The sequence below is a fragment of the Hyla sarda genome, chromosome 1 (genome assembly GCF_029499605.1).
Source record: "Hyla sarda isolate aHylSar1 chromosome 1, aHylSar1.hap1, whole genome shotgun sequence".
NCBI lineage: Eukaryota > Metazoa > Chordata > Amphibia > Anura > Hylidae > Hyla > Hyla sarda.
The window spans coordinates 234361311-234386030 of NC_079189.1; the positions used below are offsets into that span (position 1 = coordinate 234361311).

Here is a 24720-nt window from a genome sequence, read left to right on the forward strand (position 1 = left end):
TACGAATGCTGCAACCATATGTAGACGTGTAAGGGATAAAAAAAAAAAGGTCCTAAAATAGTTACCGTATATACTCGAGTATAAGCCGAGTTTTTCAGCACGATTTTTCGTCCTGAAAACGCCCCCCTCGGCTTATACTCGAGTGAACTCTCCGCCTGTCAATCCCTTCATCAGTGGTCTTCAACCTGCGGACCTCCAGATGTTGCAAAGCTACAACTCCCTGCAAGCCCAGACAGCCGATGGCTGTCCGGGCTTGCTGGGTGTTGTAGTTTTGAAACCTCCGGAGGTCCGCAGGTTAAAGACCACTGCAGCCTTTGTCATCACCCAGCCCCCCCCCCCTTTTGTTTTGTACTCACCCCCCCTCGGCGGGAAGTTAGGGTGAGCTGGTCCGGGCCATTTATGCTGCAGGGACCGTCCGGTGGGGAGGATTAGTCGGTGCAGGCTTTCCATTTTCACCGGGGGGGGGGGGGGGGCCTCTTCTCCGTGCTTCGGCCCTGGCCCTAGAGTAGGGATGTTGCCTTGACGACGACGCACAGGGACGTTCATGCGCAACGTCCCTGTGCGTCGTCGTCAAGGCAACGTCAATAGTCCGGGCCTGAAGCGCGGAGAAGAGGCGCAACAACTAACCATCCCCATCAGACGGTCCCTGCAGCATAGATGGCCCGGACCAGCTCACCCTAACTTCCCGCTGAGGGGGGGGTGAGTAAAAAACAAAAGGGGGGGGGGGCTGGATGATGACGAAGGCCACAGTGGTCTTCAACCTGCGGACCTCCAGAGGTTTCAAAACTACAACACCCAACATGCCCGGACAGCCGATGGCTGTCCAGGCATGCTGGGAGTTGTAGTTTTGCAACATCTGGAGGTCCGCAGGTTGAACACCACTGATGAAGCGATTGACAGACGGTGATGATGAAGGGGGGGATGATGACGGGGTCTGGATGATTACATGGGGGGGGGGATGATGTATTTCCCACCCTAGGCTTATAGTCGAGTCAATAACTTTTCCTGGGTTTTTGGGGTAAAATTAGTGGCCTCGGTTTATATTGGGGTCGGCTTATACTCGAGTATATACAGTACATTTTTGTATTTATTATACAAAATGTTGCAACATAGATTTCATAACTAATGGACTGTTTCTCAACAAGGTTTTTGTCCAGTCTGGTAAGGGTAAGTTTTAGATTATTAACGCGTACATTTTTATGTCAGGTTTTGAAAGGGTTTTTTCTGAAGAATCCTCTCCAGATTATATCAAAGTAGAACAGATCAGTGTCCAGATAGGGAGACACCCTCTGCAAGACATCCATATGCCATGATAGGACACACAGAGAGGGGTTATCTTCATGACATGCAGTTCTTCAGTATTTGATCAGCAGATCCATTTTTCTAAACCAGTGGTGGTCAATCTGCCTTAAATGGGTACTCCGATTTTTTTTTTTTTTTTAAATCAACTGGTGTCAGAAAGTTAAACAGATTTGTAAATTACTTCTATTAAAAAATCTTAATCATTCCTGTACTTATTAGCTGCTGAATACTACAGCGAAAATTATTTTCTTTTTGAAACACAGAGCTGTCTGCTGACATCACAAGCACAGTGCTCTCTGCTGGCATCACTGTCCATTTTAGAAACTGTCCAGAACAGCATATGTTTGCTATGGGGATTTCCTTTTACTCTGGACAGCAGAGAGCACTGTGCTCATGATGTCAGCAGACAGCTCTGTGTTTCAAATGGAAAAGAATTTCCACTGTAGTATTCAGCAGCTAATAAGTACAGGAAGAATTAAGATTTTTTAATAGAAGTAATTTACAAATCTGTTTAACTTTCTGGCACCAGTTGATTTAAATATTGGGATCGAGGCCCCAGGAGCGACAGCGGCGGCGGCGGGACTGACCTGCGCGGCGTGGATCAGCAGCAGCAGGAGGTGAGTGACAGCCTCCTGCTGTTGCTTAGCAACAGCTCCCAGAATGCAAAAAGGGCATGCTGGGAGCTGTAGTTATGCAACAGGAGGAGGCAGACCACCACAACTCCCAGCATTCCCTTATGGGCATACTGGGACTTATGGTTTTGCAACAGCTGGAGGCACATTTTTTCTATGGAAAAGTGTACCTTCAGCTGTTGTATAACTACAACTCTCAGCTTGCACAATCAGCTAAAGTGCATGCTGGGAGTTGTAGTGGTGCATCTGGTGGTTGCATAACTACAACTCCCAGCATGCCCGTTGGCTGTCGGTGACTGCTGAGAGTTGTAGTTTTGCAACAGCTGAAGGCACACTGAGTTAAGTAGCAAACCAGTGTGTCTCCAGCTGTTGCATAACTACAATCCCCAGCATCCCCAGCCAAAGTAGTATGCCTCAGGCTGTTGCATAACTACAAGACCCAGAATGCCCTTCCGCTGTCCGTACATGCTGGGGGTTGTAGCTTTTGCAACAGCTGAAGGCACACTGGTTGCAAAACACTGAGTTTGTTACCAAACTCGGTGTTTCACAACCAGTGTGCCTCCAGCTGTTGCAAAACTATAACTCCCAGCATGCAATGATAGACCGTACATGCTGGGAGTTGTAGTTTTGCAACAGCTGGATGTTTCTCCCCCCCCCCCCCCCCCCCCCCCCCCCCCCCCCCCCCAATGTGAACATACAGGGTACACTCACATGGGCGGAGGATTACAGTAAGTATCCGGCTGCAAGTTTGAGCTGCGGCAAATTTTCTGCCGCAGCTCAAACTGCCAGCGAGAAACTACTGTGAACCCCTGCCCGTGCGACTGTACCCTAAAAACACTACACTACCACAAAATAAAATAAAAAGTAAAAAACACTACATATACACATTCCCCTACACAGCCCCCCTCCCCAATAAAAATGAAAAACGTCTGGTACGCCACTGTTTCCAAAATGGAGCCTCCAGCTGTTGCAAAACTACAACTCCCAGCATGCACTTATAGACCCTACATGCTGGGAGTTGTAGTTTTGCAACAGCTGGATGTTCCCCCCTCCCCAATGTGAACGTACAGGGTACACTCACATGGGCAGAGGTTTACAGTAAGTATCCGGCTGCAAGTTTGAGCTGCGTCAAATTTTCTGCAGCAGCTCAAACTGCCAACGAGAAACTACCGTGAACCCCCCGCCCGTGCGACTGTACCCTAAAAACACTACACTACCACAAAATAAAATGAAAAGTAAAAAACACTACATATACACATACCCCTACACAGCCCCCCTCCCCAATAAAAATGAAAAATGTCTGGTACGCCACTGTTTCCAAAACGGAGCCTCCAGCTGTTGCAAAACAACTACTCCCAGTATTGCCAGATAGCCGTTGACTGTCCAGGGATGCTGGGAGTTTTACAACAGCTGGAGGCACCCTGTTTGGGAATCACTGGCGTAGAATTCCCCTATGTCCACCCCTATGCAAGTTCCTAATTTAGGCCTCAAATGCGCATGGCGCTCTCACTTTTGAGCCCTGTCGTATTTCAAGGCAACAGTTTAAGGTCACATATGGGGTATCGCCGTACTCGGGAGAAATTGTGTTACAAATTTTGGGGGTAAAACATTTTTTTTTTTTTTTTACATATGCAAAAGTTGTGAATCACCTGTGGGGTATTAAGGTTTACTTTACCCGTTGTCATGTTCCCCGAGGGGTCTAGTTTCCGAAATGGTATGCCATGTGTTTTTTTTTTTTGCTTTCCTGGCACCATAGGGGCTTCCTAAAGGTGACATGCCCCCCAAAAACCATTTGTCGCTCCTTCCCTTCTAAGCCCTCTACTGTGCCTGCTGAACAATTAACATAGACATATGAGGTATGTGCTTACTCGAGAAAAATTGGGTTTCAAATGCAAGTAAAAATTTTCTCCTTTTTACCCCTAGCAAAAATTCAAAAATTGGGTCTACAAGAACATGCGAGTGTAAAAAATGAAGATTGTGAATTTTCTCCTTCACTTTGCTGCTATTCCTGTGAAACACCTAAAGGGTTAATACACGTATTGAATGTCATTTTGAATACTTTGGGGGTGTAGTTTTTATAATGGGGTCATTTATGGGGTATTTCTAATATGAAGACCCTTCAAATCCACTTCAAACCTGAACTGGTCCATGAAAAATAGCGAGTTTGAAAATTTTGTGAAAAATTTCAAAATTGATGCTGAACTTTGAAGCCCTCTGGTGTCTTCCAAAAGTAAAAACTCATAACTTTTATGATGCAAACATAAAGTAGACATATTGTATATATGAACCAAAAAAAAATATTTTGAATATCCATTTTCCTTACAAGCAGAGAGCTTCAAAGTTAGAAAAATGCAAAATTTTCATTTTTTAAGGTGTAAAATGGCCTGGTCCTTAAGGGGTTAATGCTCCTTGACTTATAAATTCTGCACAAAACATGTAGCAAGGGTCAAGGCACACATAGTTTATATAGATAAAATAAAGTAAAAGTGACTATACACATCAGCTAAACCCATAAATTTTCTTGGAACAGGTTGACCAGGTAATGTGTAAGGGGGTGACCCAACATCTCCCTTGGTGGCCCATTTCAGGTAAAAGAAATTAGTTGAATTTCAGCATCCCATTGGTCTTTGTCTCACAGGAGATAAGCCCCTCCATTTAGAATGTGTGTGTTAGGAGAAACAACTAACAGCTATGTTAGGTAGGGTTCACACTAGTGCCAGGCGATATACCGGTTCATACCGAATACCGGTGTGTTTTTCCCGTACGGTATGAATTTTTCCCTATAACGCAATACTGGTACAGTTTTCCTTTAAATCACTCTTCTTAGATGTGATTTCTAAATGAGGAAGCGTAAGGTGTAATGATGGGTTCATATTCCAAGCATAAAAACATGGCAGTGTTCATGTACATGATATCAATTCAATCCCACTTAAAATTTTTCACCCACCCAGAGAGTTGTGCTAGAAATAATTATCATCTGGAAGGATTGTGGAGCATTTGTCGAATCTGAAGTTCTCACTCATCCGTACATTACCAACGTGATATGAAAGAAGGCTGGAATACCCCTGCAGTGTTATGCCTACTTCCTTGGCTTGCATTATGCTTCATTTTAAGAAGATTAAGCCCAAGTTTGTATGATTTAAATTCATCTGAGTCTTTTGCTCTAAGCTATCTTTGCAGAATCTTAATTGTCTTTGCTTCGTGCAGATTTAGCTGAACATTTGCCAAATTTGGTCATTTCAGCTCAAATGTTGGCCTGAAATCCTCCCAACCTATTGTACACAGTATATTAACTTTTCTTTACCCATTCGTGAACCATTTGTTGGCTAAAATCTCTTTAGTTTTGGTTTGTGTAGATATTTGCTATTGCCGTGCCTTTAGGGGACAACAGTAACAACAAGGATGTTTGTCTTAAAGTGTATTTTGTAAAGACAGCTCTTCTCTCTTTCGTACATCAGCAGTTTAAGCCAATTTCCTAATCAGGAAGTTAAGAAAGACTTCCCAACAGGAAAACCTAAGCTTCCGTGCAAGCTCTGTTCATGATACCAGTGACTGATAGATCACTGGGGGGGTGTACATGCAAACAATGTGGCGGCCATAATAGCTCTCACATGACTTGTCACCCAAAGCTAGGTTCACATGTGTATTATAGCTTTATCTCAGACTCAACTGAGCTGGACGGTCTATTGCACAATGGACACCAATGGGTCCCGACAGTTCCCATTGCCTTTTATGAGGTCCATCTGAATTCCGTCTAATGTCCATTTATTTTCAGGATTTCAGCAGAGAGAAAAAATGACTCTTTGTAGTATTTTTCCTACGCTCAATCCCTGCTATTTCAACATTTGTAAAACAGAGCTCCCCGAATATAGATGTGAACCTAACCTAACTTTCTTAGAGACTTTAAATGGGCACTGTCACCAACTTTATTTTTTGATATGTTGTAGTACTTATGTACTACAACATATCTGTAATATATTTTCATTATTTATTTTTTCATTTTCAGGGTGAATTTTACGTTTGAAAACCGGCCACTAGGGGGTCTCCCTCCTAGTGGCCGGCTGCAGCACGGCGTGACGTCACGCCTGAATTCAGACTGATTGCGGCCTGGCAATCGGTCACAATTCATTTACGCTGCGCTCGCTCCCTGCCTGTCAATCAGACAGACGGGAGCAAGCGCATTGGCTCCCTGGCCACTGGATGGGAGGCCACTCCTCCCGCACATGTCGTCGCCGCAGCTGCCCCTGTACGCCAGCTGCCGGACTCTGCAGTATCAGTAAGTATGTTTATTAATATTATTTAGGGCAGTTGGTTGTTATAACGGGGGTTGGAGGAGAGCGGGGTTCCGGGATTCAGAATGGGGGCGGGGCGGGGGGGGGGGGGGGGTAGGTGTGACAGAGGGAACAGGGTAGCGCCGCATGGCACTAACTTATAGTTCATCTACACAGGGTGCCTCCAGCTGTTTCACTACTACAACTCCCTGCATGCCCTGACAGCCAAAAGATGTCAGGGCAAGCTGGGAGTTGTAGTGGTGAAACAGCTGGAGGCACCCTGTGTAGATGAACTAAGGGCGGATGTTGGCCCCAGCAGGCATCAGTGACATGGGGCCTGCTGGGGAAGTCTGCCTGGTAGTGAGCACACTACCAGGCAGACAAAAAGTTATTTTTAATATAGTAAAAAAAAAAAATTAAAGCAAGGAGGGGGTTAGGGATAGATGGGCAATAGACAGGGATAGAAAAAAAAATATATAGGATGGTGGGAGCTACCCTTTAAGAGCAGTTCTGCCAGTTATACAATGTAACAGGAGATGGGATGTAACTAGGCAGACTTGCATTCATGAACCTGGGAAAATACATTAAAAACCTTAGTGAAAGCTATTATTGTCGTAGTGGTGGTTATTACCAAAAATGTATTTAAAGGGGTACTCCAGCGCTAAGATATCTTAGGGGATAAGATGCCTGATCGTGGGGGTCCCGCCGCTGGGGACCCTCGTCTTGCACGCAGCACCCCGTTAGAATAAGTCCCCGGAGCATGTTCGCTCCGGGTCTGATTACTGGCGATCACGGGGGCCGGAACCTTGTGACATCACTGCCCCGCCCCCGTGTGACATCACGCTCTGCCCCCTCAATGCAAACCTATGGGAGGGGGCGTGACAGCTATCATGCCCCCTCCCATAGGCTTTCATTGAGGGGGTGGCACCACTATATGTGGATTTACCTTTATCCATGAAGGAGTGATTAATACTGGAATTTTAATCCACTTTTTTGGTGTGTCTTTAGCAAATTAATAAAGATTAAGTTTTTATATATATGGGAAATGGGCTAACTTTTAGATTGCCTCGTGGTGATCTATAGGTTTCATACAATTAAAATGATACCCTACTTATATACGTTTGATTTTGTATTACTTCTCAAAAAAAAATCATAACTACATGCAGGAAAATGTATACGTTTAAAATGGTCATCTTCTGACCCCTAGAACTTTTTTAATTTTCTGCGTATGGGGTGGTATGAAGGCTCATGTTTTGCGCCGTGATCTGAAGTTTATAGCGGTACCACGGGCTATTAGCCACGGGTCCCGGCCGTTGTTAGAGGCTGAGCCCAACCCGCCGTGGCCCCGCGTTATAGAATGGAAGCGGACTCAAGATGTACAGGTACGCCCTGGGTCCTTAAGTGTTAAAATACTATATTTGTTACATTAAAAACATGCTATTATAACTGCACACACCATAGAAATGAAAAAACCCTAAAAGTAAAGTTTGGATCCCTTTATATGAAACAAGCAACATTTGTGCTGCCATATACACTGCTCAAAAAAAAAAAAAAAAGGAACACTTAAACAACAAGATGTAACTCCAATCACACTTCTGTGAAATCATACTGTCCACTCAGGAAGCAACACTGATTGACAATCAATTTCACATGCTGTTGTGCAAATGGAACAGACAACGTGTGGAAATTATAGGCGATTAGCAAGACACCCCCAATAAAGGAGTGGTTCTGCAGGTGGTGACCACAGACCACTTTTCAGTTCCTATGCTTCCTGGCTCAGGTTTTGGTCCCTTTTGAATGCTGGCGGTGCTTTCACTCTAGTGGTAGCATGAGACGGAGTCTACAACCCACACAAGTGGCTCAAGTAGTGCAGCTCATCCAGGTGGCACATCAATGTGAGCCGTGTCTGTCAGCGTAGTATCCAGAGCATGGAGGCACTACCAGGAGAAGGCCAGTACATCAGGAGACGTGGAAGAGGCCGTAGGAGGGCAACAACCCAGCAGCAGGACCGCTACCTCAGCCTTTGTGCAAGGAGGAGCACTGCCAGAGTCCTGCAAAATGACCTACAGCAGGCCACAAATGTGCATGCGTCCACTCAAACAATCAGAAACAGACTCCATGAGGGTGGTATGAGGGCCCGTCGTCCACAGGTGGGGGTTGTGCTTACAGCCCAACACCGTGCAGGACGTTTGGCATTTGCCAGAGAACACCAAGATTGGCAAATTCACCACTAGCGCCCTGTGCTCTTCACAGATGAAAGCAGGTTCACACTGAGCACATGTGACAGACGTGCCAGAGTCTTGAGACGCCGTGAAGAACGTTCTGCTGCCTGCAACATCCTCCAGCATGACCAGTTTGGCGGTTGGTCAGTAATGGTGTGGGGTGGCATTTCTTTGGGGGGTTGCACAGCCCTCCATGTGCTTGCCAGAGGTTGCCTGACTGCCATTAGATACCAAGATGGGATCCTCAGACCCCTTGTGAGACCATATGCTGGTGCAGTTGGCCCTGGGATCCTTTAATGCAAGACAATGATAGACCTCATGTGGCTGGAGTGTGTCAGCAGTACCTGCAAGAGGAAGGCATTGATGCTATGAACTGGCCTGCTGGTTCCTCAGACCAGAATCCGATTGAGCGCATATGGGACTTAATGTCTTGCTCCATCCACCAATGCCACGTTGCACCACAGACAGTCCAGGAGCACATGGAGACCACACACACTACTGAGCCTTATTTTGACTTGTTTTAAGGACATTCCATCATTCCAGCCTGTAGTGTGGTTTTCCACTTTGATTTAGAGTGTGGCTCCATATCCAGCCCTCCGTGGGTTGATAAATTTGATTTCCATAATTTTTGTGTGATTTTGTTGTTAGCACATTCAACTATGTAAAGACGAAAGAATTTCATACGATTAGTTCATTCATTCAGATCTAGGATGTGTTATCTAAGTGTTCCCTTTATTTTTTTGAGCAGTGTATATCAAGTTATAAAGATATAGATGACCATAGTTCCCTAAAAGAAGTCCTAAGTGAAAAATGCTTGCTTGGAGAAGGTTGCTAACACCAGAGTTTAGTGGGTTACATAGCAGCCTCTTGGGACTATTTGTCCAACCAATTGCCAGAAACTCCTACTTCAGCTAAAGGGAACCTGTCATCATCTGAAACTCTGACAGGCTCCCTTATTACAAAGATGTATGATTCACTCTACAAGCATGCAGCATGTTAAAGGAATCATAGCTAGAGCTTGAAAAAGACTTCACTGTGAAGTTGAAACGTTGCATCATTTTTGTACTGGAAGGGTGAATAAACTTTTTTTGCCTTCACTATTCCTGCACTGGAGTGCCGTCTTCTAATTCTACCTTACGGTACTTATATTGCCGACCGTGGTCTGGTCTTGAGGACTGAGTACCCCCCGTGCACCACTCATTTTTTTCTACATGTGGATAGCTATAAAGCTGATTGGAAATGATGCTCCAAGTTACCAGTGGGGTTCCGTGCAGCTTCTCCCTCCCCTGTCTGCCTTGATTGATAGATCTCCCCCTATTCCCCTGGAAGAAGGACTCAGATACGAAATGGACATAGGGGTGGACGTCTCCTGATAGTTTCCTGGTTCGGACATGTGGGTATCCCTTGTGGTGTTTATTGATTTTGCACCTTAGACTTTGCACTTGCCCTTTTTTTTTGGGAGTGTTTTTATTTGGCACCATTTATATTGGATCCAATTATGGATTTGATGTATACCCTCCAGGATTAAAAGCAATATATACTTCCTTATATTACAAGTATAGCCACCAGAGACGCCCATTTGTCATCTCTGTTTTTATTATGTATTTTAGGTATGTTTGAGGGTAAATGTGATGGACTGGCTAAGCATGTTTCCACACCTAAACCCTATTGAACACAGGGTTTAGGTGGTGTCATCAAATGGAAGGTGGGGGAGCACATCCCCCAGCTCTATGATGTCATCATGGACGAGTGGAAGAGAACTCAAGTGGCAACCTGTGAAACTCTGGTGAACTCCACGTCTAGAAGGCTTAAGGCAGTGCTGGAATAATGGTGGTCCACAAAATATTAACGTGGTGACCCCGCTTCATATCGGGTCGTCCCGGCGGCCATTAACGGCCAGGACCCGTGTTGATGCCTTGTATTAACCCTTCAGACGCGGCGATCAAAGATGACGCGACTGAAGTGAAACTGAAAGTATCCCGGCAGCTCAGTTGGGCTGTTTGGGACCGCCGCGATGAAATCATGGCATCCCGAACAGCTTACAGGACAGCGGGAGGATCCCTACCTGCCTCCTCGGTGTCCGATCGGCAAATGACTGCTACGTGCCTGAGATCCAGGCAGGAGCAGTCAAGCGCCGATAACACTGATCAATTGCATGTTAATACATGCCAGTGATCAGTGTAAAAGATCAGTGTGTGCAGTGTTATAACCCCCTATGGGAGCTATAACACTGCAAAAAAAAAAAAAATAGTGCTAATAAATGTGATTTAACCCATTCCCTAATAAAAGTTTGAATCACCTTTTCCCATAAAAAAACAAAAAGTGTAAATAAAAATAAACATATGTGGTATCGTCGTGTGCGTAAATGTCCGAACTATAAAAATATATTATTAATTAAACCAATGGTCAATTGTGTACACGTAAACAAATTCCAAAGTCCAAAACAGTGTATTTTTGGTCACTTTTTATACCATTAAAAAATTAATAAAGAGCGATCAAAAAATCTAATTTGTACCGATAAAAACTTCAGATCACGGCGCAAAAAATGAGCCCTCAAACTGCCCCGTTCTTGGAAAAATTAAAAATTTATAGAGGTCAGAAGATGACATTTTTAAACGTATAAATTTTCCTGCATGTAGTTATGATTTTTTCCAGAAGTACAACAAAAATCAAACCTATATAAGTAGGGTATCATTTTAACTGTATGGACTTACAGAAGAAAGAGAAGGTGTCATTTTTACAGAAATAGAATCTCCCAAAAGTTACAAAATTGAATTTTTTCTCCAATTTTGTCGCACAATTATTTTTTTTCCATTTTTTCCAATGACTAATGTCACTGCAAAGTAGAATTGGTGGCACAAAAAAATAAGCCGTAATATGGATTTTAGGTGGAAAATTGAAAGGGTTATGATTTTTAAAAGGTAAGGAGGAAAAAATGAAAATGCAAAAACTGAAAAACGCAGAGTCCTTAAGGGGTTAAGGGTGTACTCACTTTTGTTGCCAAAGTTTAGATATTTGTGGCTGTGTGTTGAGTTATGCTAGGTTCACATGGCTGTTCTCTCCTACCCCGCCACTCTTCCGTAATTGCTGTTAAACAGACCATACTAACAAACAGATGCAAAAGAATGCCATGGATATAGGTCATTTAAAGGGGTATTCCAGGCCAAAACTTTTTTTTTTTATATATATATCAACTGGCTCTGGAAAGTTAAACAGATTTGTAAATTAGTTCTATAAAAAAATCTTAATGCTGCCAATAGTCATCTGAAGTTGAGTTGTTGTTTTCTGTCTAACTGCTCTCTGATGACTCACGTCCCGGGAGCTGTGCAGTTCCTATGGGGATATTCTCCCATCATGCACAGCTTCTGTGACGTGACATCATCATTGAGCAGTTAGGCAGAAAACTTCAGAAACTAATAACTATTGGAAGGATTAAGATTTTTTTAATAGAAGTAATTTACAAATCTGTTTACCTTTCCGGAGCCAGTTGATATGTCTAAAAAAAAGTTTTTTTCTGGAATACCCCTTTAAGCTTTTTTTTTTTTTTTTCTCTCTCTTTCTTTTGTATTTTTTTTTTTTTTTTTTTTTTTTAAACATACATTTTCCATTTAAATTTACAAAAGTTTCCATATGGGGGCCCCAATATACCCGGGAATATCTCTGTAAATGATGGTCCAATTACAGTATAAATGTAATTGCCAGACTATTTTCTGTTATTGAACATTACAAAACCCTGCAATATTCTGTAGTTTTCTAGCAAAATGATCTACAGCTTCCCGGGTCAAGTTTTAGTTTTGAAGCTTGTACTTGAAACATGATACTGCATAAGCCATAAAACACAGCTCTATGCAAGAATCTCCTCACGTGATAGAGCATTTTTCTTTAGGCATTTACATTTAAAAAGGTAAACATCGTTAAAAGAAAAGATTCCCATGGTTTTGTATACAAAGGTAAATGGATATGTTCACCTATATATCACCCATTATACTCTGCAGAACATTGCTCAACATCAATATCAGCAAGCAGAACCCGTCATGTTCCAAATTCCCAAGGGCCACTCAGCATTTCTCACATTTCTCTATCTGTAGCTACAAATACTGTATCTACATTACAGACCCCTGGGCAAGTTGTGTTTTGTGTCATAAAAGAATATAAGCACTACCCGTCTTTAGTATAGAGCCTATATTGCTTTGTGGTAAAGATGCTCTACATGACAATGCCTTATAAAAAAAATAAAAAATAAGTTGTATCCATAGCAACCAGACTGTCTCAAATGACTTCAAATAGGATTGGCAAACTAGGAGAAGATCACTTCAGGCCATTCTAGTTTTAAGATTTAAAAATACATTTAGCTATCCTATGTCCTACAAAGAAATATTGCTTTTCTTTGTTCGATGGTCCAAAATGTTATAATTTTTGAATTGCTTCCCCGGTGTTCTTCTGGTTCGGTCACATTCACCAGTGTCCAAAGCAAAAATTATAGACCAAAGCAGTCCATAGGACCCTGAACAGAAATGTCTCTTATTGGGCTCCATATGAACCTCCCAAAATTGGACAATCCAAGCAGGTTGGGTTCACACACAGTATTCTGATCAGTATATAGTCCACATTTTGATCAGTGTACTAAGCCAAAACCAGAAATGGGACTGACACAGAGAAAAACTATAATGGAGAGATTTGTACCGTTCTCTGTATTTTTGACCCACTCCTGGTTTGGTTAAACATATTGACCAAATACTGACCAAAATACTACAGGTTAGTACTGCCTTACTGAGTAGATGAGAGCTTATTTATTCCAGTTATGCAACATTTTGGCCTAACACTAGGCTTTTATCCTGCAAGCATTAAGCAAATATGTCTCATAAATGGAATAAACGAGAATGCATCTATTCAGGAAGCGTTGTTCTCCAATACAACTATCTAACCTCATGTGTCTAACAGCTCTGTCCCAACACCCTGATCTTCTCATACAGGGGCGGTGGAGTGATGAGTGATTTTTACTTTTTTGTGCAGCCAATCAATAAGAATTGGTATACTAACAGCATCTTTTGAAAATAGAACTCCAGGGGGTGCCCTAATAAGGGAGGGTAGGTTCACACCAGGATTTCACTCTATGGCTGCCGAATCCGGTTGGGGGGGGGGGGGGGGGGGTCACCGGAGTCACCGATTTATTCCGGTGGGCTCCCTGAAATGAATTAGATACGGGCCGGGTCCGGCTGGGATACGGAAGCGCCTGGTTTTCGCTCCACGCAAATGGATCCGGCAGCCATAGAGTGAAATCGTGGTGTGAACCCACCCTTACAACAATATGTAGACGCACAAGCATTTTCTTCAAGCCCTTAAAGGAGTAGTCCAGTGGTGACTTAGTGGTGAGCAACTTATCCCCTATCCTAAGGATAGGGGATAAGTTGCAGATCGCGGGGGGTCCGACCGCAGGGGCCCCCTGCGATCTCCTGTACGGAGCCCCGACAGCCCGCGGGAAGGGGGCGTGTCGACCTCCGCACGAGGCGGCGGCCAACACGCCCCCTCAATACAACTCTATGGCAGAGCCGAAGCACTGCCTTCGGCAATCTCCGGCTCTGCCATTGAGATGTATTGAGGGGGCGTGTCGGCCGCCGCCTCGTGCGGAGGTCGACACCCGCTATCTGGCCGGAGAGCCGGGGCCCCGTACAGAGAGATCGCAGGGGGCCCCAGCGGTCGGACCCCCCGCGATCTCAAACTTATCCCCTATTCTTAGGATAGGGGATAAGTTTTTCACCACTGGACTACCCCTTTAAAGAGACACTGTCATTATGAAAAACTTTTTATATTTTGTAGTACTACTGATAAGATGACTTTTTAAAATATACATAAATTCAATTTTACTTAAAAAATCACTAGGGGTCATCTGTCTTTATGCAGACAGACTATTGTGTATTTTGCAGCATACTAGATACCGACCGTAAAGTGTGTTGGCATCCAGTATAGGACAGGGATGTGGAAATCCTATCGCCCGACACCCCGGGACATGCAGTTCCGTGCACTGGGCAGGTAAATTTTGAATGCGTTTAGCCCTGATTCGGGCAAGCAGGGCTGGTGAGGTGCAGAACGGAGGCGCTTCGTACCTCACACCGGACCTCTAATTTTAAGACCATGGCACTCATGGTGTATGGAATGGGCTCCTGACTCGAGCCCGCTCCATACCCGGGGGCCCCAGCTGATTGCGGTAACTGGTGGCCGCCGCTAATAGCCTGGCCACGGCAATCGCCACAGCTGGCTGTTAACCCTTTAGATCGCCACTGTCAGCTTTGACAGTGGCGACCTAAGGGACTTTATCACAATCCCTGGTGGTCTGGTGGGGTGGATCGCCCCCCCCCCCCCGATCCGCTATGGAGGTAGCCAGAGTGCTTACCTCTCATCCCATGGCTCCGTGGATCTGTATTTGATCGAGCCTGCCTCGAGCAGGCTCATCCAAATGAGCACAGATCACACACATCAATAGAGTTCTATGGAACTCCATTGATCTGTATGCGGAATCTAATGATTCCTTCTTAAAGTCCCCCTAAGGGACCAATAGTGTAAAAAAAAAAAAAAAAAAAAAAAAAAGTTATAAAACACACACATACATTAACCCCTTCCATATAAAAAAAAAAAATAAATAACATCACCCTTCCTTTTCTCTACCCCCCCCCCCCCTTTTTTCATATAAAAAATTATAAAAAAAAAACATTTGGTATTGGCGCGTGCGTGTTGTCCGAACTATTAAAATATAACATTAATTATCCAGTGCAGTCAATGACGTTAACGTAAGAAAAATACCAAACTTAGAATTTTGTTTTTTCATAACAGAAAAAATAAAGTAGAACGTGATCAAAAAGTCCCATCAATACCAAAATGGTACAGATACAAACAGCAGATTACGGCGCAAAAAATGAGCCTTCATACGGCCCAGTATACAGAAAAATTTTACTGTAACAGACATCAGAAAATGGCAATTTACAAAAATTCTAAAAAGTTTCAAACTTTTTTTTTTTTAATTAGTAAAACATGACAGAAACCAAACAAATCTGGTATTGCTGTCATCAGGCTGACCTAAAGTATCAAACATGCAAGTTTAAACACAAGGTAAATGGCATAAAAAAAGAAAAAAAAATTTGCTAAATTATTTCACATCACGAATGCGCTAGGAGGAGAAAACGAAAGTGCAAATAAACCAATAAAGACCTTATTTACATACTATTTTGGTTAAAATGATTTTGTGTACCAGGACAAGTGGATCGTCATGAGGGACAAGTAGATTGTGCACCATTTTAGTCCCTTGTACCACTACAGCCTTTAGCTGTTCCTAAACTACAACTCCCATGATGGGAGTTATAGTTTTGCAACAACTGGGGGTACAATCTTTGTAAAACTCTGTTTTAGATCTGTGTATTCTCCAGTTGTGTGCCTCCAGCAAAACTATAGACAAAGGATGTGTGGGCATGCTGGGAGTTGTAGTTTTGCAACAGCTAAAGGCAACACTGCTCTAACACAGGGCTTTACAAACACTGCAGCTCCAGCTGTTGCAAAACTACAACTCCCAGCATGCTTGAACAGCCAAAGCTTTCTCTGACTCCTAAATGATAAAGAAGCTAATCAGACATTCAGGAGTCTGTGAAAGCTGAATGACACACACAGTGACAGCAATGTTGATTAGCATCCAGCTTTACTAGGAAAAGATAGAAATTGTCTGCATAAAAACTACTGTGCAGTGATATGCAGGCTGCCAGGCTGCTCTCAGACTCAGAGCAGATGAGTTATTACAGTGAGGGAGAGAGATGGACACGCCCCCTCCATAAGGCAAGAAGACAAAGCAAGTGAGCTACATATAAATGCTATTTGTTAGGGATATATAGGTCCTAGATAGATAAATGACATGTACATGATCAGGATTAGGTACTGAGTAACATACTCACTTTTTTTTTTGCACTGTGACAGGTACGCTTTAAAGGAATATTCTAGCACTAAAAGAAGTAGTCCGATGAAAACAATCTTATTCCCTATTCACAGGATAGGGGATAAGTGGCTGCCCATGGGAAATAGGATCCCAAAAGGATAGGCGATCTCCTGCCGTGGGAACCCAGCATTCCACACATACTGAATAAAATGCCGGGTGCTGCAGGGAGATTGGGGGGGGGGGGTCCCTGTGGCGGGACCTCCGTGATCAGACATCTTATTCCCTAAACTTCGGAAAGGTGATAAGATGTCTAGGGGCGGAGTACCCCTTTAAAGACCCATTCTCTTTGAAACGCATGGATGCCGCTGTACTGGAATAAAACAAATGGCGCTGTAGGACTTGCGATAGTGAGTGTGTATGATATAGACCAAAAACAAACAAACCTGGAATGTTTCTTTAATGATGCTGTACTAGTGAGCAAAACATTCTGTATGCCCACATTCCTTCCGCAGTCGTTTGACATGATTTGACATTTTGAACTAAAAAGGCATAAGCAACAACAGAGCCATTCAATCCCGTCACTTTGGCTACCAAATCTTTTGTTGTGTGAGGACAGACACAATCTCCCTAGCTCAGTGAAGATTTTCTGTAGATTATTCATGTCCTGTACCGTGTTCTGTATTCTTCAACCAAAATACTCATCATAGTTTCCCTTTTAACCTGCAAAATCCCCCAAATAAAACGTAATAACCCAATTACAATGTTTTGGAAACTTATTTGTTATTTCCTAGAAAATGAAAGCAATTATAAACTTGCAGCCCTCCCAAATGTCATTAAGGCTTCTTATTTCACAGCCCAGTATGACTATATTTCTTTATACTTGTCCAATCATATCATATCAATGCTAGTCAAGTGCCTTTACACTGGGATGAACAGGCTGAGTATTCCACATTTACATGGGGCTGATTATGGTTTGTCGACTGTGCAGCCCTAAAAAACACTGTTGGTCGGCCACATATCTCCCTGTGTAAACAGGGGATGTGGTGCGGCCATCAAAGTATAGAACATGCACATCATTCAGCCGTAACAAAGGCTTAGTAGACGACTGGCATCACCCATGTGTCTTCCTATATAAAAGGACCATTACTCCAACTTGCTACATATTATGAAGCTGTAAACCTGGAGCAGTGACACTTATTAAAGGGGTACTCCGGTGGAAAAAAAAAATTCTATTTGACTTCTATTAAATAATCTTTAGCCTTCCAGTACATTTTAGCAGCTGTATGCTACAGAGGAAATGTTCTTTTTTTTTTTTTTTTTTTTTTTGTCAGGAACTGTCCAGAGCAGGAGAAAATCCCAATAGCAAACCGATGCTGCTCTGGACAGTTCCTGATACGGGCATCAGGTGTCAGCAGAGAACACTGTGGACAAGACAAAAAAGAAATTCAAAAAGAAAAGAATTTTCTCTGTAGCATACAGCTGCTTAAAAGTACTGGAAGGGTAAAGATTTTTTAATAGAAGTAATTTACAAATCTGTTTAACTTTCTGGCACCAGTTGATAAAAAAAAAAAAAAAAAGGTTTTCCACCGGAGTACCCCTTCAAGGGAAGCTGACATCAGGATACTCCGCACTAACCTGCACATAAAGGCATATAGTGTGGGTGATGCTGAGTAAAACGCACGCTACCTGACCAAAATTCATTCATTTCCTAGATATCAGCCTTTTTGCTTATATGCAAAATAATTTTTTGCGCAATGGAGGAGAGATGTTTTGAGACTTTGTGCAATGTGTATGCCGCCCCCATTCATAAATATGCATGCCCTCCTCTTTCTCACGCATGCTTGATGATTCCTGGACCATGTGCCCACATTGATTATACACTATGGTGCAGAACACCAAAAAAGGTTGGGAAACACTTGTGTACAGTACACGAGTGTTTCCCAACCTTTTTCAGCTTGGGGGACCCCTCGAAAAAAAAAAAATCACGGGGAACCTCTACCGAAGTTGACGAGCACTGTAATCTGTTGGTATGTAGATTACAGTGCTGCTTTATACAGCAACTCACAAGTGACGTCTTCTAAAATCAGCGTCGTTCCCTTCTCTGCTCATCTGGTCCGGGCCATCATGACGATTTCTTGATTTCTTCCAGCCACAATTCTTCACCGTTAAACCTGCTAAACAAACCTATTAGGCTCCGCACTTTTCAAGCATCAGCCTCCAGATTCCCCTTTTACAAGTGAGGAGGAATACAGGGGCGTATAGGTGTAAAGGGGTAAAAGAGGGATGCAGAAAGGTGTACATGGGTGACAGGTGTGTAGAGAAGTGTACATGGGTGACAGAGGGATGTAGTGTGTGACAGAGGGGTGTACATAGGTGACAGATCATTGTAGAAGAGTGTACATGGGTGACAGAGGGATGTAGTGTGTGACAGAGGGGTGTACATAGGTGACAGATCATTGTAGAAGAGTGTACATGGGTGACAGGGAGAAAATTATCCGGGGAGCTAGCGGGAAGATAATCCAGGGGGCCGGCGGGAAGATAATTCAGGGGGCCGGCGCATCATCCCCTGCATTTCTCCCCTTCACGGCCTGTGCGCCTTTGACTCACTAACAGTGCCACAGGGGGGAGGGGACGCTGTGTGCGCAGTGCGCACATACACGCAATGTGCATGCAGGCTACCCTTCCCCCCTGCACCGCCGTGATTCACAGGCGCGCAGGCCGGGGCAGGAGATTAAAAAAAATAATAATAATAACAACCACCACCTGTTGAAGCCCGTGGAACCCCTGGCAGTTCTCAATGGAACTCGGTGAACCCCAGTTGAGAATCACTGCTGTACACCAATGGACAATATAATGAAGCTAAAGTGCACCTCACTTCCAGATGTACTGTGGCCTTGGCTCATGCAAGGTAGCGTAGAATCAATGCAGTCACATGATTCAGGACTCGCATCAAGCCAGAGTTTCTCAATTCCAGTCCTCAGGGCCCCCTAACAGGTCATGTTTTCAGGATTTCCTTAGTCTATAACTGTGGTGATGCCTGATTCACTGACCATAATTATATCACCCGTGAAAGACTTAGGAAATCCTGAAAACATGACCTGTTGGGGGGCCCTGAGGACTAGAATTGAGAAACACTGCACCAAGCAGACGCGAGAAAGTATAGGAGGGCGTAAATGATACACAGGGGACTGCATAGAAAATGCACAAAGTCTCCAAGTCCACCTCCATTGCGCAGAAAAGAAAATGTACATATTTTGGTCAGGTTAAGAGCATTTTACTTAGCATCACTGGCACTAACCTGCATATAGTGATGCTGCTGTCACTGTTCTTCTAAAACCCTGAACATATACTTCTATTTTCCAAGACTCAAAAGGTAGGTACTGTGGGTTTGAGTAAAATGACATGTTTGGGAAACAGATGGAACAGAGTCACTAACATGTAGATCACATTTTCTCAGGGAAATTAAACTGAAGACTATTCAAAGCATGACTCTCTACAATGTCTAGTGCCAGTGCTTATACCTGCAAAATTGAAGAGGTGATAAACTTGCCAAGGCAACCATCTAACACAGAGGTGTAGCTTGCAGCTTTTGGGCCCCCATGCAAAATCTGCAACAGGGCCCCAAATGCTGAATATAATACTGGTCTCTTATGGGGTAGTTGTGCTTTGGGGTCCTCTTAGGCACCAGAGCCCCGGTGCGACTGCTACCTCTATAGCTACGCCACTGATCTAACACTCGGACTGTATCATGCACTGGGCTTATCCAAATTAATAAGACCTTAAGAGAACATCTTATGGGCGATGCACAGCTGCCTCCACAACTGTACCGACCAGCATGCACATGGTCAGGTCTAGTAAGAGATCATTACTGGAGAAACACTTTAGATCACTTGAATAGCTGCAAAGAGTTCTCTTGACCGCTTTGAAGTTAAACAGATGCCAGTAAATGCAACAAGCCAGTACAAAACAGTAAATTCCCCTTGAAAGAGCACCGTCCACTATTACTGTAAAAAAGGATGTACTACAGGAAAAAAAACATTCACACATACAGGATCTGCATTGAAGTTAATGGGTAGCAAAATCAGCTGCACAAAATATGCAGCAGAGCCTCTACGTGTGAATGTACCCTATGGGCTCATTCACACGGACGGATCCACAGTGTACTTTACAGATCCGCCAACGATTAACCCTACAGTGTGCCTCCAGATGTGCCTGCTCAGAGCAGCAATCAGCCGCTAGGAGCAGATACACTGCAATGTGCGAGTCAAAGCGCACATGCGCGGTGTACTCGCACATATCGCGGCCACTCCCCCTGCTCCCTGAGCTAGGCCGAGAGCAGCTGCGATTATACGAGTATACTGCCCGAGTATATGTGCGAGTATACTGCGCATGCGCAAGGCGGATTGCTGCTCCGAGCAGGCACATTGTAGGGTCCATCGTTGGCGGATCCAGAGCGTAAAATACACTGCGGATCCATCCGTGTGAACTAGACCATAGGCAGCACTGAATTCTGCATGACAATTCTGCTTGAATTTATAGCCAATTCACTTTAATGGAATTCCTACAGCGGAAATTCTGCAGCAGGAATTCGGCTGTGTAAATGAGACAGCGGAATCCCATTGAAGTGTATTGGCTATAAATTCATGCAGAATTCCATTCAGAAATTCTGCCGTGTAAACGCGAGGGTATGTTGACTAGTCTTAATCTAGTGCAGGTTGCCAGCAGCTGATATTCAGCCTGCAGAATTTCTGCTGCGGTACTCCGTAAATGGCATTTCCCCAGAGGAAGATCCACAAGCGAAATTTCCGCAGGGGAAAATCCGCAAGCAGATAATGTTGCTACTCATTGACTTCAATAGTTAGCAAAATAATCTGCATGCAGATATTTGCTGTGGAATATATGCAAGCAGAATTTCAGCTCTGGGCTACCTTCAGCTTATTAGTAAAGTGTGAAAGGTTCTTCAGGTTCGAAATTTCTATTATGTCTTTACGCACAGATACAAACCGATTACCCATTGTTCTACTGCAGATTCACAGATGTCAATAAGGTCCAGTGCTCCCGTAGACATTAATGGAATGAGCACGTCCAAAGACGCAAATAAATATTCCACTGTATTCACAATATATATGTAGCAGGATATATGTATTAAAGATAGGAAAAGAACAAGAGTTCATAGTTTATTTTTAAATTCAGCTAAAAAAATATGAAAACAACTGCCACTGGTTCCTGTGGTTTCACTTATTTTAGAGATAGTGTGGCCCACTATCCATCACACGACTGTGATTGGGGAAATGTTACCCCAGGGACCACATGTGGCCATAGCACCGCAATCTAAAATCAAGGCCAAGGCTGAGTTCACATGTGCGTTGGAGCGCCGTTCCGGAAAGTCCATTTCAGAGAGTCAGTTTCAAAGACAAACAACGGAACTGGACAGTCTGCTGCAGAATGGACAACAACCTGTCCCATTGACATTAAATGGGGTCCGACAGGTTTCTGTTGTTTTGAAGAGTCGAGCAGAGGAAGAAAAAAAAAAACGGACCTGCAGAATTTTTTTCCTAAAGGCTCTGAATGTTCTGGTAAGAAGCTGCAAACCTATACTACACTAAAACCTCTTTGAGAAGTCCACCCAAAAAATGCCATAAAATATGTACTAAAGAGGTTTCACTATGTAAGGCTGCTTTCACATCTCGTTTTCACTCTACGATTGCCGGATCTGGCTGGGGGAGGGGAAAACCGGGCACTCCTGTACCCCAGCCGGACTAGCGCTGAAATCCATTTACTTTAATGAGCCAACCAGAGTCAAACGGTGACTCCGGTCGACTCATTTTCGTCCCGAATCCGGATTTGCGACCGGACCTAAAACCGTAGTATACTACGATTTTAGGTCCGGTCAGAAAACCGCATACGGGTCAAAAATGAGCTGACCGGAGTGACCGTTTGACTCTGGTTGGCTCATTAAAGTAAATGGATTTCAGCGCTAGTCCGGTTGGGGTACAGGAGCGCCCGGTTTTCCCCTCCCCCAGCTGAATCCGGCAACCGTAGAGTGAAAATGAGGCGTGAATTAGGGATTGACCGATTATCTGTTTGGCTGATATTATTGGCCGATATTCACGATTTTGGACATTATCGGTATTGGCAATTACCTTGTCAATATGCTGATAATGCCCCGCCTCCCCGGCCAAAGACCACCGTCGCCGCCGCCCCATTGCCTCCCCCATCCCCGGTTTTATAATTGCCTGTTCCCGGGGTCTGCACTACTTCTGGCTCCAGCGACATCCTGCGCGCTGCGCAGCGCAATGATGAGTGATGTCCTCAACGCGACGTCACCGTCAGTGCGCACAGTGACAGCTCAGGACGCCGCGGACCCTGGGAACAGGTAAATATAAAACCGAGGATGGGGGAGGCAATGGTGCAGTGGCGGCGGTGGTGGTTGGACTAGGGAGGACCCCAGGACAGGCAGGGGGAGAGAAGTGGGCGGTGGCAGCGGTCTCTGGCCCCGCAAAAGCCGCTGCAGTTCATTGATTTAAAGCGACCGCTTTAAATCATTGGGGTGGGGGGGAAATAGCCGATAACTTATACCAATATTCCGGTATAAGTTATCGGCTGTCGGCCTGAAAGGTCACAGATTATCGGTATCGGCCCTAAAAAAAAACAAAAAAAAACGATATCGGTCGATCCCTAGTGTGAATGCAACCTAAGCCAGTGTTTCTCAACCAGGGTACCTCCAGCTGTTGAAAAACTACAACTCCCAGGATGCCCGGACAGCCGTTGGCTGTCCGGGCATGCTGGGAGTTGTAGTTTTGAAACAGCTGGAGGCACTTTGGTTATAAAAAACACTGGAATTTAGTAATCAAATCCATACTGACGAGACCTCAATATGTGACAGAAATGTGAAAGAAATGCTACTACTTTAGTCTTGTGAATATGAACCTATAGAATTTCTTTAACGCTAGGTGTTAGTTCAGAAAATAACACACTGAAAAAAGTCGAAGTCGTCCTTCATGGTAATATTCGCCATCATTGCGAGGAATTAGAGGAAGTGAAAAGAAGGAGTTTATTGCAGTTTTTGCTTCATGTGTCAATATGTCTACAGTAATATGACAATACAATGGTGAGTCCACTCCCTGCCTATTGCACAATCGCTAAGTGGGACAGAGTTACTTGACTGAACTAGAACTTGGAGGCAGAAAAAAATAAATATAATAATAAAGTGAAGAATATATATATTTTTTTTATAGATAAATATATAAAATAAATAATGCATAAGTAAACATAAACATTACATAGAAAGATATACTGTACATTGCATTATCTTTGTATAATAGACATAATACTAAAAATTATTCTAAGAATTTCGGAAAGTAAAGATAGGTTACCTTCTGCCACCAGCTCTTCCACAGTGACTTGGTGGCGCCCAACGGTGAACTGTCTGCCCACGGTCACCCCTCCAGTGACAAAATTTCCAGATGATCCAGTACCAAGGCTTGGTCCACCACCTCCACCGCCGCTCTCTGATTTGGGCATCCGAGAAAACTTCTTCATGGCGTCTTCACCTTATCCGGCACCAACAGGCAACCACACAGCAGTTCTACTGGCACCAAAGCTGGCAGAGTAGAAGCTCCCTGGCACACTAAGCAGATATGACCAATCACAGGGCTGTCACATCCACACAAAGGCTGCTGAACACCCAGCAGTGCTCACACTGACATACAAAAAAATCACAGTGACTTACAGTACCAGCCGAAGAGGGCACTGCCTACATACAGTCAGTCACAGAGCACAATATAAATGCAAGGTAATGCAAATAGGCAGGAGAGGGAAGCACCCTGCACCAGCAGCATGCCAAGCACAATCACTAACCACTCACATCTGGGACCTAGGGAGCTGCAACACGTATGACCTGCAGACAAGGCAATGCCCCATGATCTCTCCTCTGCCAGGATGCAGCAAAGCCAGTGTGCCCATCTGTCACACGGGCAGGGTGTAGGTGTGACTGTGCCCTCCTCCCCCTGCCTGCAGTCCTCTGCCCCGGATCGCTTACTACTACTAGTTGTTGTTGGTTTCTCTGGCTGTTGAAGTGCTGGAAACGGAAGAGGACAATCCGAAGTTCATCCATTCAGAGGCCAAAAACCTCCTCCTCCTCCTCCTCCTGCTGCTGCTGCTTGTGGCAGCTCCTCCCCAGGCCCGCCCAGGAACTGACAGGAAAGGAGGGAGAGGACAGAGCACACGTACTGTACAGCACAATGCTTCAGAGGGGTGCACACTTACTGTACAGCACAATGCTTCACAGAGGGGTGCACACATACTGTACAGCACAATGCTTCACAGAGGGGTGCACACTTACTGTACAGCACAATGCTTCAGAGGGGTGCACACTT

The 24720-nt window shown here is 44.2% G+C and overlaps 1 protein-coding gene across 2 annotated transcripts in view; it reads right to left on the reverse strand.

Moving 5' to 3' along the window:
* The window catches only part of BMP2K (BMP2 inducible kinase), a 213696-nt gene extending 189187 nt beyond the window's left edge, over nt 1-24509 (reverse strand). The window contains exons 1-2 of one of the 2 annotated variants that reach the window (XM_056568950.1): nt 24384-24509; nt 23719-23972 (exon numbers count right to left, since the gene is read on the reverse strand). In XM_056568950.1, the coding sequence (XP_056424925.1) occupies nt 23719-23884 (166 nt within the window). In that variant the 5' untranslated portion in view covers nt 23885-23972; nt 24384-24509. Of the gene's footprint in view, nt 1-23718; nt 23973-24209 lie in introns of both variants that reach the window. The other variant, XM_056568949.1, reaches the window with a different exon arrangement.
* Nucleotides 24510-24720: the final 211 nt, after the last annotated feature.